The sequence below is a fragment of the Drosophila simulans genome, chromosome 2L, assembly GCF_016746395.2.
Source record: "Drosophila simulans strain w501 chromosome 2L, Prin_Dsim_3.1, whole genome shotgun sequence".
Taxonomy (NCBI): Eukaryota; Metazoa; Arthropoda; class Insecta; order Diptera; family Drosophilidae; genus Drosophila; species Drosophila simulans.
The window spans coordinates 11,962,277-11,979,188 of NC_052520.2; the positions used below are offsets into that span (position 1 = coordinate 11,962,277).

A 16,912-nucleotide genomic window follows, 5' to 3' on the forward strand; every position below is an offset into this window, starting at 1 on the left:
GAGATATCTAACGAAAGATATTCAGTTGAATATAAGTTCGCAAATGTTATAACATTTTAACCACGGCTATCGATCAGTTTATGTTTCCTACTTTCCAATTTAACATTCAACAAAGTGACTTCATCCATATCCTTACCATGACCACAACCACATCCTTGTCATGCTTTTGCCACCATTATGCACCGCTGCCTCCGGCTTTTAACCTTAGTTTCGACCCTTTTCTATGGGCCGTCGTGGGTTTGATTAATTGTAGAATTTCACGCAACAGAGACCCTCGAAAAGAAGTTAAACAAAACCGATGGAAAAGAAAAGAAAGCGCCGAGCGGGATAACAACGAAAACCTGAAAGCCGCGAACAATAGAGAGCGCCAAGTGTTGCAAGAATTAATGATGGACCCCAACCCACCAGTCTGTTCGTCCGCTTGAAACGCCAGCGAGGAAATTGACCCACAGAGATGTGACGAATGTGCATACTCCTCGGCAGGATCCGTATCCAAGCGGAGTGCCAGATCCAGATGAGATGCAGATCAAGGACAACGGAGGCCGCAAGGCAACAAAGGTTGGGTTTCTACTGCTCGGTGCGGCTGCCCGTTGGGCGTTTGGTTAAGCAAACCCAACGGGAGGAGTTCGCAGTACCAGGCACCCAGTATGGAATCGCTACATTTGCGCCTGGCAGGATAGCAAAAATCCCCGATGACCTTGAGCCCATGGCCACGATGCCAGACTAGCAAGTAGTATCCTGTGATAATTCAATTATCCCAAAAATATGTAACTCGAATCAAATGGATAGGCGCCTCAACATGCCTTCGATACCCTCCATTCGATTTGATCCTCGTTGATTTCACAATTTGGCAGGACAATGAGCGCTGAATAGGCAACTCATATAACGCTAATTTCGCGCTATCAACGCTTGGAAAAAGGCGATCCTGCAACAGGATCGTCACTTCGGGTAGAGAAAGGTCCTGAGTCCTGGCCGAAATGCAGGAAGCAGTAGGAGGCATCGGTGCCATAAACGCTGCGAGTCAGCTTCGCTCGCATTTCCACGAATCGGCCAGCGGGAAAATGAAGACACATCCGTGCAATGAATAAGGATGCTAAGAGACTTTTTATGATGCCACCCAGGGTGCTATGAATGAAAATCCACCTCGCGATCCTCAACTTTCGCCAGCGGATCCTTCGTGTACCTGCGACCCTACTGCACATCTCCAAGACTCGAATCTCATCTGACCATTGGAGGACCTGCCTCGAGAGGCTCGTGCGCTCAATCGATGCACACAAATAGCTATATAATCGATGAAAACAATGCACATATTGTGTGATTTATACTATAACATTTATTGCCAGTTTTCAATTCTCAACCATTTTGGAATCTGTAGCTGTTGCTTTTATACTACGTGTTTCAATTCCAAATCCAATCCAAAATCCTTAAAGATAATATACATGATATTCAAGCCCTGCATGGTATATAATCCTGCTTTTAGATAATTCTAAACATTTATTTTTGTAAATATTTTTATTTTGTACAAGTTTTTTAAATATGTTTTTTAGTTTTTGCTGTGTTCATTTGACCTTTCCATAAATTCAAAAACCTAGACGAAAGTTGCGCAACACTTTGCATGCAATTTGTTTTATTGCCAGGCTATAAACTTTAGTATACCATGGCATTGTAGTGCAATAAAGTGTAGTTATAGGAACCCATCGTAAAATAAATATTTCAATCAGATATAATTTATATTACCAAGCGCATTCATTCATTGCGCACATTTGATAGAACAGTATCGAATGTTTATTTCTTATATATAACAAGTATATAGTTATTATAGTAATAGGTATGATTTAGTCCACAGAATCCTAGGGTACTTTTCCGACCCATACTCTACCAGTTTCCGCTGCTGTTTGTGTTTGGCAATCGATTCGCTTTGGCCGGACGTAATGTGGTCTGTTGTCACACATTGGAACGGCCTTGATTGTTTCACGTTCCCCGGGTCCTAATGTCTTTATCAGGCCCTTTGGCATGGTGATTCCTTCCTTTTTTTTCTTTGGATGCTGTGGTGTGCATCGAATCTCCATGTCCACAGCCCACAGAAGGCTCTGCCCGCCGAACGCACAACGGGATGCTTAGATAATGGACTATTTAGAGCCATGATTTCCAGAAATTAGGGAATTCTGGAAGGAATATCTTAACACACCGTGGCATGCAACAGTCTAAGGCGTCGTATATTATACTCAGTTAGCAAATCTACGTACTTAGATTTTTAAAAAAATATATGCATGGCTACTAATTGTCGAGTTTAAAGGGATTTTAGAGAAAAGCAAACAATTATGTTTTTTAAACATTTTGTATGACCTCTTTTTTTAAATGTTTAAAATACTTATTTTAGTATTATAATTTAGTAGTATTATAATCTATATTATATTTCATTTATTTTCAATTTCTTTATTTAGCTATGTTTCTAGCTGAAATCTTAAGCCATCTGTTGATCCTCCGTTTCTGCGCTGATCCTCAAATATTTCCACTCGCTCGACAGACTGGCAGGCGGCGATTGACTTTTTCCTAATCCGCAGTAAGTTTTAGTAAATATGAGTCGTATCCCATCCCGTGGTCCAGTCCATCCCAACCCATCTGAGCTGAATCTCCCAGAGCGAGTCCTTGCGCCCTGGAGTCCTGTGACCGGAGCGATCGTAAATCGCAATCCCCGCTAAAGCATGCAAACAAATAGCGGCAAAGTGCGAGATTAGAGGGAAAGTCGCAGCAGCTTAGGTCCTGGATCCTGGCCAGCCTGTGTCCTGGATCCCGCCGATTGCCAGTTGACTTTTTCAAATATTTTGGAAAAGTTCTCGAGATCGCCCGATTATAGCGGATAATCGCATTACAGCCCGACATTTTATTGATCAACAATTGTAAACGATTTGCCATGGCCCATGGCAATCTGGGTGGGACAGGCCAAGTCGGGCCAACTCGGAGTCCATGTCCAGGTAGTCATCGAAAAAATGCTGCGGCTTAACGCAGCCCACGCCCACTCTGCGACAAAAAGTGGGCGGAAAGCTGAGGGCCTTTCCCGATCTCCGGGCGATTAACCCTTGCTCTTGGTAGCAGTTTAGCCCGGCTAATTGAAGGCATTAGTTGTTTGTGGGTCGCGAGCTGGCTTCCCCGGAACTCCTTTGTCCTCAAATTAGCATCTCTCATAGCATATATACCTTCGATCGCAATCGGAGGAAACTTCGCGCCTCTGCCCACAAACGTTTGGTTTTGGCACTCCGACCACATGACATTCGTCATGCACTCTGAGAAAATACTTAGCAAAATATGGAACTCTTTAATAGCCTAAGGAAAATATATTTTAATACATTAATGTATAAGAATGAAGAAGCTCTTAATTAAATAATAAATAATGGTTAATATACCCCTTATTTGAAAGGGATGAAAGGGATATTCCTGTGTACTTGGACGTCACAGAGTCTGGCTGAATTTTCGCCGATCATGTAGGAAGTGTCCCAGGGGCAAAAAGGGGAGCCCCTGCCACATACACCCACTTTCGAGAAACTCATTAGCCTGGGGCACAACAAACCCGGCAACTCGGGGCACAAACAAACCAATCCCGAGCCCAATCGACTGCTAAACGCTGTCGGCACACATCTGAGACGGAGGCCAACAAATTGATCATTAAACAGAAGGCGCAAATGTAGGCGCAACCCATCGTTGTCCAACAGAAGATCGGCCTCGGAGCATAGGAGCAGCAGGTCGAGATCAAACACCTGGGCCCTCGACCTGGCGAAGAAAGTGACGAGGCTGCGACGTCAACAAGATTAATTTGTTTTCCGGCCGGGTTCCATCTCCATCCAGAGTCACAGAGCCACATCCACATCCATATTTCCCAACTCCATCAGCAGCCGGCAACCTGTTGTCCAGTTCCACGATTTGTAATTGCCCTGCTTTGTAGTCGATCAGGTTCGATCGCGGATCGATCATATTACCCATATACTCCACTATAATGGACAAACTCGATGGATGGCGAAAGAACATCATTAGTTTTCTCGGCGTAGAGTCCACAAAGTAGGTGGCGTTTTTCTCACATCTCGAGTGTTTCTATGGAATCTCGATTTGGAGATGCTGGATCTTCTCTTCGGCGGCGTTTGTCCATTAGCCACGGTTTGCATCGGATATATGCGAATTTAAATAAAATCATTCAATTGTTTCATTAATCACAGGCTCCGGACGGCGTTTTCTATTAAAAAATGCATTGCCAATAGAAAAATGAACTGCAGAGACCGTGATTATTTATACATTAGTGGGAAAGAATCTTCAGTTTTATGATATACGAAGAGCTTATAAAGTTTGTGGAAAACACAAGATATCCTACTCAGAAGAGGTTTTAGGTTTTAGCAATCTTTAGTTCCCATTGAACTTAATTGGGTGTAATTCCTAACCAATGCAACAAGAACTATTTGACCTGAGGAAGCCAAAGGCAACTCTTGAGCCACCAAATCGATTGGGAAACATAAAAAATATAAAAATATGTGCTGCAGTTCACGATAAAAAAAAGCAGGGCATGGCGAATTGGGAGGCTGCAACCGAAACGCACACTTAATTTCCGCTTAATCAAACAGAACAGCGACTGGGGGGGGCACAGCCGGAGCAACCCACATCATCTGGAGCCGGCGACCCTCCGACCCAATCCTCTAGAGGAAAACGTATGGCAGACGCAAGGGCTCATTTGCATGGCCACTTTGATGGAGAGCGATGGGTGTCGGAGCATGAAGAGCTCGCCCCATTGCGCAATGGTTGATGGTGGATGGTGGAAGTGGGTGTCTTGTCTTTCGGGAAGCTGCCAGCAGTTGGCTTCTCCAGTTCTTCTTTTCGGAGCAGGATTTCAAAGGAAAAGTGAGCGTTTTCCAGGAACGACTGGCAGCCTTGTAATCGCAATTACCATGGCCAAAATATCAAAAGATAATGCCATCCTGGCCAGACACAAAAATATGTCGAAACATATATAAATATCTTATAATATCTTATATTTGATTAGTGAGATAAACAATTTGATGTTTAAATTATTAATATATAAAAAAAAACTACAAGTTATTTGTAACGTAATATAACATTTAGATTTCCAAAATCAGAGTTTACTTTAATTAGTATAATTCTTTCATTTTAAAGAACCTTAATACTTTTAGGACAAATTTGTGTACATATATATTTCCATTTTAAGATCTTCATTTTATTTTGCATTTTATATGACAAACCTTTTTAGTATCTTTATTTATTTACTCCTTTATATATACGTATTATTATTTACATTTTATAGCCATAGCCACACGACACCAATATAAATAATGTGTCTATAAAGCCGCAATCATCGTCATTACCGAACAATCGCGAAATCCATTATATCCTGATCAGTGGATCGTAAAATCGGGCATCTTTCGCTGGAAGGATGCGGAAATGTTGGAAAAAATAGCGCTGCGATCAGCGAGCGTGAAATCGCAGCCAGCATATGAAAAGGATATACAGGATCGTATCCTGGCAAAGTTCCTGCAAAAAGGAAGGGAAGTGTAGATGCTTGTGAAGACGCTGATGGGCATTTTATGACGGTTAGGATCCTTCCTCTTCTTGGGAAGTAGAGCTGGAGATTCAGGTAAATTCAGCAAGTCTAGCAAACCGATTATATCCAAATAAACAACTTTACGACGCGCCTTTTGGTGCCTTAAAAATTATGTCAAAAAAGAGCGAGTTTCTTGGTTTATTGGGATCGGGTGTGAGTGTGGCCCAAAAACCATTGTTTTGGCCAACGAAGGGGTTTTTACGTTTTCGACTTTTGTTTTGACTTTTTGACGGTTGTCTTGACTTTTTGAACTGAACTGCTTGAGTTCTAAGAAATTTGAAGTTGAACTATATTTTCTGATGTTCGTAGCGAATAGAGAATGAAATTTTTCCCTAAAAAGAGAGTTATGGTTTTTAGGGAAAATTTTATGCTAAATACGCTTGTATATTCTGTAAATGGATTACAGCCCATAAAAAGTTAAATTACCCTGTTTCTATAGGAAATGTAAGAAATGTCAGGCGGTTTGTTCCACCCTAAGCCGCAAATAAAACACCAAATTATGCATTATTTCAGGCGAAGCTCCGCCCATGCTGACATTTTCAGAGAACCGACTAACCGAAGAAAACTCCGCCCCAATAGTGGAAATAGAGGAAAAAACACAAATTTACCACAATACTTCGCTGCGTGGGCGTACCGAATCGAAGATTCGTCTTGCTCTTCTGGTAAACCGTGCGGTTAAAGTCGCAAAGAGCCCATCCCATCCCAGCCCAGCCATTTGACCATATGAGCGGAATCGAGAAAACCAAGCGGGGTTCCTCCGACGCGATGACCTTCAGGCGGGAGTGGACCTAGAACTGGACGCCCTACTGCAAAATCCATGTGTCCCGTCCATGGGTGTGACGTTCTGGTTTCGGAATTGGTCGCGCATCAGCGTCGCGCCGTGACCTTGATGGATTTGCGACCCCTCCCTCACCACTCAGTATGTGCGGTTTGGGCTCTGGTCGCAGTTTGGTCGCCGATCTCCGTCCGCGCACAGCGAGGTGCCATTCCCGGGGAGATTGGCTGAGGGTTTCGCAGAAGATGCGTAAATATTTTGGGTGATTATTTTAGATAATCTTTGACTAATGTCCTTGGTTTGTCTCTCAATTTGCGAGACGGGAGGGATATTGAAGTGCTTCGAATTTAAGTTTATTAGTCTAATGTAGGCCGAGATTTAAATATGTACACTATTATAGATGATCTGTTGTTGTAAGACATATCATTTCTTAAATCAAAATGCCAAATTTCCATTGACAATAAATATATATTATATGAAGTAAATAGCTATACATTTTCACACTTATAATCGCACAATAATAATAAACTTATTTGAATAATTTTAATAATAATAATAACAATTAAGAATTCCTAATTTAAGGAATATTTTTACTAAAAATTTAACAAAATATAACTATTTTACTCTAAGAAAACATTAATGCATTTTAAAAGTTGTTTTAGTTATATGGATTTTAACTAAGATCTAACTAACGGAAATCTTAAAATTGAAACCGAATAATGATTTTAACTAAGACCTAACTAACGGAAATCTTAAAATTGAAACCGAATAATATATAGAAAATTTAATTTCTAACATATTTTCTTGTCATTTGACATCAATTTGAAAAGCCGTTACGAATACGGTCGCACTAAGATGCGAGTCAGTGTAGCCACACCTGTTCAGCTGACTGCGGTATCACCAGCAGCAGATGAACGGTCCCACTGATTGATTTGGTCGGTCTTTATTTTTTACCATTTCCCACCCACCACGAAATCAAGGAAAAGCATCCCGAAATTGCACCATGTCCGAAGAAAAGAAGAATGGCGATGAATTAAACGACCTGCTGGACAGTGAGTACAGCCCGGAAATGCCTTTGGCGATCTCTTCTCGACCCCTTACATAATGCGCACTGCCTCGTCCACTTTACGCACAGGTGCTCTCCAGGATTTCGATAAAAGTGGTGCCGGTGACCAAAAGGAGCCGTCCGCATCTTCGGATGTGGCGACCACCGCTGGAGCTGAGGGCTCCGAGGATCCAGATGCGTTTTTCATGTGAGTCACTGCGCCAGTGCAACGCGGCACTTGAACTTTGTATTCTGACCTGTTATTCGCCTGCAGTGAGCAGGCCAAGGTGCTGGCCGATCGCATGAACACGCTCTTCGGAGGTCCGGACACGCCCAGTGGCGATATTCCGCCGCTGCCCCAGGATCCCGACCAGATCATGGCCGGGTTCAAGAAGATGGCCGAAGCGGCAGCGCTCACCTTGAGCGGCGAAAATTCGGCCACCGACGAAGATGTCTCCAAGTATTCCGACAGCATTTCCCAGGCTCTCAAGGGTCTGCAAGAGGGCTCCGAGAACCTGGCTGCTCCCGCCTCGGAGAACGACATAGCCAGCATGTTTGGCTCACTGAATCTTGAAGGGGTATGCTTCCTATGAAATATTCCTCCATGCTCAATCCTTAAAAAATCCCCGTTTGACAGGCTGGCGAAGGCGATGGAAACATGTTCCTACCCTTCATGGAGGGCATGATGCAGAGCCTGCTCTCGGCGGAGATTCTGCTGCCCAGCATCCGGGAGCTGCTGGAGAAGTACCCCAAGTACCTCGAGGAGAACGACGCCAAGCTCTCCGCTGAGGACAAGGAAAGGTATGCTCTAAACCAACACGCAATAAGATACATTCATTGAGAAACCAATACCTACAGGTACCAGAAGCAGATGGAGCTGTACAAGGTGATTGAGGCGCATTTACAGAGCGAGAAGACCGAGGATTCGGCCGCCGTGAAGCGAGAGAAGTTCCGCGTCGTGCTGGACGACATGCGCAAGCTGCAAGACTACGGCCAGCCGCCACCAGAGATTCTGGCCGAGACGGGCGGTGACCTGCCCTTCGGCGATCCCATTGCCGGCGCAGCAGCCGGCGGACCCGGTCCCCAGTGCCCAACCATGTAGTGTCTGACGGAGCACGATAGTCTCGTGGTGTGCCAATTGGTTAACTGTTGAGTGTTGCACATTTTTTTAGGCTAAGGCAAATTTGTATTTTATTTTATCCCCGACAAAACAATACGGCGGTCGCTAATGGTTATCACCTCTCTCTTCAATCAAGCTATTATTTTCGTATTAACTGTTGGTTTATTAAGTAGTTCTATACCTAAATACACTGCCTCGAAATACACCTAGAGGAAGAAGCGACGTCGCGACTCCATGGCGTGCCGTTTGTTGCTGATTATCCAGGCGTAGTCGCCGGTCTTGCTGTCGAATGTGCCCTCCTGCAGGGAACGTAGCTTCAGGGTGAACCGCGGACCCAGTTCGCGCAGCTTTACGCGTTTTCCCTCTTTGGTGAACTCGTAGCGGTGGTGACGGAAGAAGATGTAGTCTCGCTGATTGTGGAACGTCACCGCTCGGCGGCCGCGGAACTCGGGATCGTGATGGAAGAGGGCACCCAGCATGCGGCCCACGGTCAGACCCAATCGTGTGGTAAAATTGTTCAGGATCACCTCGGGCCTGTGCTTGGTTATCTCCTTGTGATCGCGCTTTATGTCCGAGGTGAGCTTCACGTTGGACAGCTTGAAGTGCGCAGTGGGTCCATTGGGCAGATGAATGACCAGCAGACCATTGGGCTTTCTGCGATCTTCGTTAACGATCACGACGTCTGTGAACTCCTCGCGCTCGGCGCTTTTGCATATCTTCTTCACCGACGACTTGTTGCGAATCTTAACCAGAGCGTTGGGGAATATGCGCGAAAGTTCCAGTCCAAACTTACGCGTCTTGGTCACCGGATTGTCGGCAAAGGTGATCAGCACCTTGGGCTCGTACGAACGTTCGAAGTACGAACTGAAATCGTCCAGTTCGAGTTCCTTTTGCAACTCCTCGTTGTCGGAATCGTTCAGATTGGCCACCTCCGTCTGGTCCTTCTCTCGCAGGCTCTCTATGGTGTGACCAGGATTGGCGGGTACACCAGCCTTGCGTCGGGCACGGCGCTCCTGCATTTTTTTCTTGTGCTTCTCCTTCTTCATCTTTTTGTATAACGCCAAACGCTGCTCCTTGTTGCGCATCAAACTGAGGGGATTCAAGACAGGAATGCGTGTCTTCTTGTCGTCGCCGTCGTCATCATCTTCTTCATCGTCGTCATCATCCTCCTCATCGTCGTCATCATCTTCGTTCTTCAAATCCTCACCAGCTTCCCCTTTTTTGGCCGTCTTTTTGGTGCTGGAGGCGGCTTCTTCATCGCTGCTATCAGTGACTGGCCCCTCCTGGACTTCCAATTCCTGTGGCTCCTCTTCGTCAAAGCTGGAGTCGCTGTCAGAGTCCTGTTCCACGGGCGGAGGGGCTGGTTTTCGCTTAATTTTTATCATTTTTCCGGGAGAATCACGAAGAGTTCACAAAAATGCGAGCGGCACGTGTTGATATTCTTCTTCTTCTGCGCGGACGATACCAATCACACGGAAACGCAGACAATCTGCTGTACGGGGTAGTGCTGGAAAACGTGCCACTCACAACGTGTAGTTTGTAAACAAAAATATATTTAATTAAAATGGTATTTCGGGTCTTAGAACTATTCAGTGGCATTGGCGGCATGCATTATGCCTTTAAATGTGAGTTCGTCGGTTATGATAAATGCGAAACTAACATTATACTTTTACAGATGCCCAATTGGATGGAGAAATAGTTGCCGCCTTGGATGTCAACACCGTGGCCAATGCGGTTTATGCGCACAATTACGGCAGTAATTTGGTGAAAACCAGGAATATTCAAAGCCTGAGTGTAAAGGAGGTCACAAAGCTTCAGGCTAACATGCTGCTGATGTCCCCGCCATGTCAGCCACACACTCGCCAGGGATTGCAAAGGGATACGGAGGACAAAAGATCGGATGCACTTACTCATCTGTGTGGACTGATCCCAGAGTGCCAGAACCTGCAGTACATACTCATGGAAAACGTCAAGGGTTTCGAGAGCTCACAGGCGCGAAATCAGTTTATTGAGTCGCTGGAGCGGTCGGGATTCCATTGGCGCGAGTTCATTCTAACGCCCACGCAATTCAATGTGCCAAACACTCGATATCGCTACTATTGCATCGCCCGCAAGGGTGCAGACTTTCCATTCGCCGGTGACAAGATCTGGGAAGAAATGCCGGGAGCTATAGCACAGAATCAGGCTCTTTCGCAAATTGCCGAGATTGTGGAGGAAAATGTATCAGCCGATTTCCTGGTACCCGACGATGTCTTGACCAAAAGAGTGCTAGTCATGGACATTATACATCCTGCTCAAAGTAGATCCATGTGCTTTACAAAGGGCTACACCCACTACACCGAGGGCACGGGCTCTGCATACACACCGCTTTCGGAGGACGAATCCCACCGCATCTTCGAGTTGGTCAAGGAAATTGACACTAGTAATAAGGATGCACCGAAGTCGGAGAAGATTTTGCAGCAACGCTTGGACCTGTTGCACCAGGTGAAACTGCGCTATTTCACGCCACGGGAAGTTGCTCGTCTAATGAGTTTTCCGGAGGATTTTGAATTTCCGCCAGAAACAACAAATCGACAAAAGTATCGACTGCTGGGTAATAGTATTAATGTAAAGGTTGTCGGTGAACTTATTAAATTGTTGACGATAAAATAAAACATTGCTTACATTTTAATACATTATATTAGCTGGAAAATTACTCTGCGTTGTTATCATGAAAATATTTATTTAAAATCCACATCATTTTCCCGCCCAGTGTTGCTTATGCCCCAAAACGCAACGGTAGTATGCGTAAGTTTTTTAAATATTTCATTCTACTCGTCAATTGGTCACACTGCACTGAATTAAAAAAAGAAGAAGTTTACCCAGAAAAACAATAATAATTGCAATTATCGCTAATTGAAAGATTGCCAAAATGATACCAAAAAAGACGACGGTTAAGGATTCACATATTGTGAAAATAGCCGTGGAACGGGAGCACCATATAGCGCAGTTGATAAACCTGGATCAAAGGCATCCGCTGGCAAGTGAGTAAATAGAAATAGCGGATAAAAACAATGATTTTTTGCTTGCTGAGCAGCAATTTTAAAGAGAATGTGCTTTAAACATCTAAAACAAAGTTCCAAGAAGTTAATAAAACAGAATTATGTTGAAAGTGGCAAAGGAACCCATCATAAAGGAGGAACTTCCAACCAACGCCCTTCGCTATGCTTAAGTGTTATCGTGATGTCAGCGCAATCATTTCCCCTTCCTCATTTGTATGCAAATCATACAATTGGCCAGGAAGTTGCTATTACAGCGTGTTAATGTCGCCTTCGCTTGCAGGTAAAATCCAGGACATTTGCAATGGTTGGTCCATCAGCGATCACCAAAACTACGCACTCCAGTTCTGCGATAACAATAACCGGAAGTACGTGACCGAAAAGAATCGCAATGAGATCAAGAATGGCTCCGTACTGCAGCTGCAGTATTCGCCATCCAAGACTGCCTGCGATGCCATGGAAGTGCTGCTCAATGGCAGTCCACAGGAAAAGGCGCTGCGTCTGAAGGAGCTCACTACCCTGAGCACCGATCACACCTTTGCCCTGGAGTTCATTAAAGAGAAGGGTCTCGACACACTCATTAGGATGATCGAGGATAGCGGTCAGACCAACGAAGACATTCTCAAATACAGCCTGGCCAGCTTTGTGGAGCTGATGGAGCACGGCACGGTGTCCTGGGAGGTGCCGGAAATCTCATTCGTGGCCCGCAACATTGAGATCGTGCGAAACTTCCAGAAGTATCCTACGGACTGTGGTGAGAGCGCCCTGTCCAACTTGGAGAACATTGTTATGTGCAGCAATAAACATCTGCTTGTTGCTGAGGACATCAAGTTGCAGGATATTCTCCGATTGCTTCAGGATGTCAACTCGCCGGTGATGCGACAAAATGCCATAGCCCTGCTGAACGCTCTGTTCGTCAAAGCAGACGAGGGCCGCCGCAGGACCATTGCTCAAACTATTAGTGCCAAGCAGTTCCGCCTGGCCCTCATCGGCAATGGACTGGGTACGGAGATGACCCACCAGCTGTACGTGCTGCAAACGTTGACTCTCGGCCTGTTGGAGAAGCGCATGCGAATGAAGATGAACGCGCAGGACCAGGACGCACACGAGAAGATCAAGGAGCTACGGCGCATAGCGTTCGACGATCATACCAACGCTTTGAATCAAAACGACGATCACATCCGACGTGGCGGTGGCTCCGGAGCTGGCAATGTCAACTTCTCGCAGTACTACAAAAAGCTGGGCTTCAAGTGCGATATAAACCCTGCTCAGGATTTCATTGAGACGCCGCCGGGTATGAATATGTTACTATATTAAAGCTATTTTGGTTGCTAATCAGAAACGTATTTCTCAGGTATATTAGCGTTGGATTGCATGGTGTATTTTGCACGCAACTACACGCAACAGTATGCGAAGATCGTCAGGGAGAACTCCTGCCGTGCGGATGAGCACGAGTGTCCCTTCGGACGCACCTCCATCGAATTGGTCAAGGTGCTGTGCGACATCCTGCGCATTGGCGAGCCACCAGCCGAGCAATCCGGTGACTTTCAGCCCATGTTCTTCACGCACGATTCGCCGTTCGAGGAATTCTTTTGCATATGCGTCATTACGCTGAATCGCACATGGAAGGATATGCGTGCCACTGCCGAGGACTTCAGCACAACCTTCAGCGTGGTGCGGGAGCAGATCCAGCGCACTCTCAAGGGCAGACCCGAGAACCTGGACGATTTCCGAAACAAGATCGATTTGCTGACCTATCAGCAGATAACAACACTGCGCCAGCAGGAACGCACTTCGAAGGAGGAGTGTGACTCCACGGCTTCGGCGATTGTTAAGCTCAAAGAGAAGATATCACCGCACATTCTCGAGCTAATCAAGCAGCAACGGCTCTCTTTTTTGGTGGAAGGTACAAATCTAATAGAAGCATTTTAAAGACAATCTTAACATTGATAAATCCTGCACTTTTAGGTACCCATTTTGCAAAGTACTTGCGAGGCACACGAACTAAGGACAAGTTCTGGTACGCTCGTCTTTCGCCTAATCACAAGGTGATTCATTACGGCGACTGCGATGAGAAGACAATACCCACCATGGAGGAGCTGCCCAAGAAATTGCCCATCAGCGAGATTAAGCAGTTGCTAGAGGGCAAGGAATGTCCGCATATGAAGGAAACTCGCATTCGGAAATCGGCGGTAAACCTGGCCTTCTCCATCACGTTTGAGAACATGGAGCACTCTACGTTGGACTTTGTGGCACCCGACGAAAGCATATTCAACTACTGGACGGACGGAATAAACGCGCTGCTGGGTCAACCGATGGTCAGCAAGCAAAAGAACGAGGACTTCGACACTCTGCTGTCGATGGAGATCAAATTGCGCCTGCTGGACACCGAAGGCGTGGACATCAGCAAGGACCCACCGCCAATACCGGAGGATCCCGAGAACTATGACTTCTGCTTTGAGAGCTAAGCATATCGCGCACATTTAATTCACGAAATATTCGATTCATTCTAGACTCTCCCATCACCCAAGATACATGCCAAAGTGTACCCACAACCTAATCGTATTCTCCGATCTGATCTTCTACTAGTATTACTTGTGCAATTCCCCGAACACAAAATGAACAAACTGGTGGCGGGGACGTCCAAGTGACTATCCGCTGCCTAGCCATTTAGTGAACTTTACACCATTTATGATTATAATAGGTATATAATATATAGAGATCATTAAATAACACATTTTATACATAACATTTTTGTACAAAAACTAACAAGAGAAGCGTATTCTTATCCAAGCCTAAAAGGTAATTAGTTAGTTAAAAAAGCAAAAAGCACGGCTGGCCGATGCTTTGAACACCATTGCGGAAGGAATTGATTTGGAGCCGTAAACAATAATGGAATCTTAGCAATGTGACTTATTAATGCTCTTAATTGCACTTTGAATTTGCTACCGATTTGTCCTTCCGCAAGGATATGTTGATTGCAATTGTAAATGATAAAACACGCACTTGACGACCTTTGGTTCGAACTTTAAAGCATTCGAGTAAGCAGTAAGCCTGCGGAGCAAAACCAAACGGGCAGCCTACCCGAGTGGGTCTCTGGCTGCCTCCTCGCAACATTATCCACGCACGGGCAGCTTGCGCCGGCGAGCAGGGGCTCGATCCTAGATCCTTAATCAAATGTTATCCTCCAGCAGGAGATCGTTGTCATCGCCCCGATCCGGCAGGCAGACGAAGAATTCGAGCAAATTCAGTATGGGACCACGCGAGAAGGGATTCTGGTAGCGTCCGCGTTTGTCCCGCAAGTAAGGATAACGCTTGTAGTTGAACATCTCGTTTGTGGTGAGGTTCATGCAGGCGTGCAGGATCTGCCAGTGTAAATGGTGTCACAAACAATAATTTCTCACGGAAAGAAGCACTTACCGAAGTACACGTGAGTATCCAACCCAATCCGCAGAACACAACAGCCTCGATGAGTCCCAGCACATAGAGCATCGTGAAGCCCTCGATCATCACGCAGTAGCAGGCAAAGTAAATGGTGAACGAGCAGTTGACGGCCACCGAGAGGACGAACAGGAAGAACCACATTCTGTTCCTCAGCCCCACGCAGTTGTAGATAAAGGGACAGTGGTGGTCAAAGTACGAGACACAACGGTTGCACACGCGACAGTGTTTGGCTCGCAGCGGCCGGAGGCACCTGCAGCTGTGACATAGCCGGGTTAGCATCACATTCCGCTTCTTCAGCTTGTCGAAGTACGGGATCTGCTTGATGGCCCGGTAGTAGGCATCCGAACTGAGTGGTATGTACCCCGGATCCCGGCGATTGGCAATGGCCCAGCTTATCCACATCACAGCGTTCCAGTATATGAAGCAATAGTGCGAGCGTCTCAATATGTTCCACGTAATGGGAATCGCACGGATCATGTACATGGGATAGCCCCAAAGCAGCACCGAGAAGAGAAACAGAAACAGTGGTCCCTTGGAGTCTCCAGCTCCGCCAAATAGCCAGCCCCAACTTTCCGAGACCGAGGGAATCCATCGGGACTTCTTCTTCACCTCGCCGTACAGCAGACGCACCACATCCTGGTGCTGATGAGCCTGTGCCAACATGATCGGCGTCTTTCCATTCTTGTCCCTCGGTTCCAGATCCAGCTGGGACTTCTCGCACAGCAGGCGAACGCACGTCATGTTACCAGACAGGCAAGCCAGATGCAGTGGAGTCGATCCAAAGTTGTCCGTCTTCTGAAGTTCCACGCCGGAGTACATGAGGAGTCGCATAAGATCGGCATGTCCCTTGTACGCCGCCCAGTGGAGTGCCGTATCGCCGTTTATGTCAGTTAGGTTGTTCAGCGCTCCCATTCCAAGAAGATAGGCCGCCGTCGCAGTACGACCGTACATGCAGGCCAGATGGAGCGGTGTCAGTCCTTTGAAGTCCGCCGCATTGACGGCAACTCCCGCCTGGAGGAGGACCTGCACCACGGACGCATGACCCTTCCTGCACGCCCAGTGAATGGGCCGTGGACCCTGCGTACCCAAACAGGGCAGATCGATCGGAGCCGTGCGTTCGATGAGGTACCGCATCAGCTGGACATTGCCGTTTAGAGCTATCCAGTGGGCTGGCGTGTAGCCATGACGATCCCTGGCCGACAGACATTCCATGCCGAACTTGTCTACGAGATTCTCCACCTCGCTGACCTCTCCGTTCTTGATAATATCGAAGATGTCGTCCAGACTCACTGTGGTGGCCCCATCCAGCCCCTCAAAGAGGAGCACATTTTCGTGGTCCTCGACGCCGCCACTGCCATGTCCACCGTCCGTGCCGCGACCCGTTAATGGCGGCGAATGCGGTCGATGATCCAAATGGATGTCGTCGGCGTGGGCATGGCCATCCTCCTCCGCGACGACCATGTTGCAGGAGGAGGAGGCGGTTAGGGGCAACGCCCACACACTGCGCGCCGCCCCCGGACTTGGATGCACCTTCGAGGCCATGTAGAACTCGAAGTCCACGCCCAGACGGTCCGCCGTTCCACCGTTGCCTTGATGCAGGGGGTTTTCCAGTAGGTGTGCAATCTTGTCGCCTTTTTCCGTTACGCTCCGACCGAAATTTTTACTCCGTTTGGCCAATCTTAGGCGTAGCACGCTAGGTAAACACGACTGCACTCGATGGCGAGGAAATTATGTCAGCACTGTGAGAAAATCAATATTTGGCCCGAATCGCAGGACTCGAATTGGGGCCAATTTCGAACTCGACTTGGCGCCAAACAAATCAACAGCTGACCGTTATTTTCGCAGATGGGCGCGCAGTGCTGCCAACACACACTGGAAATTCAGACTTCCA

General features: G+C 46.6%; 5 protein-coding genes across 5 annotated transcripts; 3 read left to right on the forward strand and 2 right to left on the reverse strand.

Annotated features, from left to right (window-relative positions):
* Positions 1-7,189: 7,189 nt before the first annotated feature.
* On the forward strand, positions 7,190-8,674 carry LOC6732058 (peroxisomal biogenesis factor 19). The gene is made up of 5 exons (XM_002079154.3): positions 7,190-7,426; positions 7,510-7,627; positions 7,694-7,997; positions 8,057-8,220; positions 8,278-8,674. Exons 1-5 carry the CDS (start codon positions 7,378-7,380, stop codon positions 8,519-8,521), a joined length of 879 nt encoding a protein of 292 aa, XP_002079190.1. The 5' UTR covers positions 7,190-7,377; the 3' UTR covers positions 8,522-8,674.
* Positions 8,675-8,681: 7 nt separating this feature from the next.
* Positions 8,682-10,038, reverse strand: LOC6732059 (probable ribosome production factor 1). Its single transcript, XM_002079155.4, has one exon. The coding sequence runs from the start codon at positions 9,922-9,924 to the stop codon at positions 8,746-8,748; it is 1,179 nt and encodes a 392-aa protein (XP_002079191.1). The 5' UTR covers positions 9,925-10,038; the 3' UTR covers positions 8,682-8,745.
* Positions 10,033-11,217, forward strand: LOC6732060 (tRNA (cytosine(38)-C(5))-methyltransferase). Its single transcript, XM_002079156.4, has 2 exons — positions 10,033-10,164; positions 10,215-11,217. Exons 1-2 carry the CDS (start codon positions 10,104-10,106, stop codon positions 11,189-11,191), a joined length of 1,038 nt encoding a protein of 345 aa, XP_002079192.1. The 5' UTR covers positions 10,033-10,103; the 3' UTR covers positions 11,192-11,217.
* Positions 11,218-11,326: 109 nt separating this feature from the next.
* Positions 11,327-14,326, forward strand: LOC6732061 (engulfment and cell motility protein 1). Its single transcript, XM_002079157.4, has 4 exons — positions 11,327-11,562; positions 11,861-12,871; positions 12,932-13,483; positions 13,546-14,326. Exons 1-4 carry the CDS (start codon positions 11,451-11,453, stop codon positions 14,043-14,045), a joined length of 2,175 nt encoding a protein of 724 aa, XP_002079193.1. The 5' UTR covers positions 11,327-11,450; the 3' UTR covers positions 14,046-14,326.
* On the reverse strand, positions 14,266-16,844 carry LOC6732062 (probable protein S-acyltransferase 23). The gene is made up of 2 exons (XM_002079158.4): positions 14,998-16,844; positions 14,266-14,942 (listed from the first exon to the last, which is right to left on the reverse strand). Exons 1-2 carry the CDS (start codon positions 16,561-16,563, stop codon positions 14,751-14,753), a joined length of 1,758 nt encoding a protein of 585 aa, XP_002079194.2. The 5' UTR covers positions 16,564-16,844; the 3' UTR covers positions 14,266-14,750.
* Positions 16,845-16,912: the final 68 nt, after the last annotated feature.

Excerpts from the sequence above, each read along its gene's own strand:
- LOC6732061 (XM_002079157.4), top strand. The coding sequence starts at position 11,451 with ATGATACCAAAAAAGACGACGGTTAAGGATTCACATATTGTGAAAATA. Across the intron at positions 11,563-11,860 it reads TCAAAGGCATCCGCTGGCAA|GTAAAATCCAGGACATTTGC; the intron begins GTGAGTAAATAG and ends CTTCGCTTGCAG. Across the intron at positions 13,484-13,545 it reads GCTCTCTTTTTTGGTGGAAG|GTACCCATTTTGCAAAGTAC; the intron begins GTACAAATCTAA and ends CTGCACTTTTAG.
- LOC6732059 (XM_002079155.4), bottom strand. The coding sequence starts at position 9,924 with ATGATAAAAATTAAGCGAAAACCAGCCCCTCCGCCCGTGGAACAGGAC.
- LOC6732062 (XM_002079158.4), bottom strand. The coding sequence starts at position 16,563 with ATGGCCTCGAAGGTGCATCCAAGTCCGGGGGCGGCGCGCAGTGTGTGG. Across the intron at positions 14,943-14,997 it reads GGATACTCACGTGTACTTCG|ATCCTGCACGCCTGCATGAA; the intron begins GTAAGTGCTTCT and ends TTACACTGGCAG.
- LOC6732060 (XM_002079156.4), top strand. The coding sequence starts at position 10,104 with ATGGTATTTCGGGTCTTAGAACTATTCAGTGGCATTGGCGGCATGCAT. Across the intron at positions 10,165-10,214 it reads CATGCATTATGCCTTTAAAT|ATGCCCAATTGGATGGAGAA; the intron begins GTGAGTTCGTCG and ends ATACTTTTACAG.
- LOC6732058 (XM_002079154.3), top strand. The coding sequence starts at position 7,378 with ATGTCCGAAGAAAAGAAGAATGGCGATGAATTAAACGACCTGCTGGAC. Across the intron at positions 7,628-7,693 it reads GATCCAGATGCGTTTTTCAT|TGAGCAGGCCAAGGTGCTGG; the intron begins GTGAGTCACTGC and ends ATTCGCCTGCAG. Across the intron at positions 7,998-8,056 it reads GCTCACTGAATCTTGAAGGG|GCTGGCGAAGGCGATGGAAA; the intron begins GTATGCTTCCTA and ends CCCGTTTGACAG.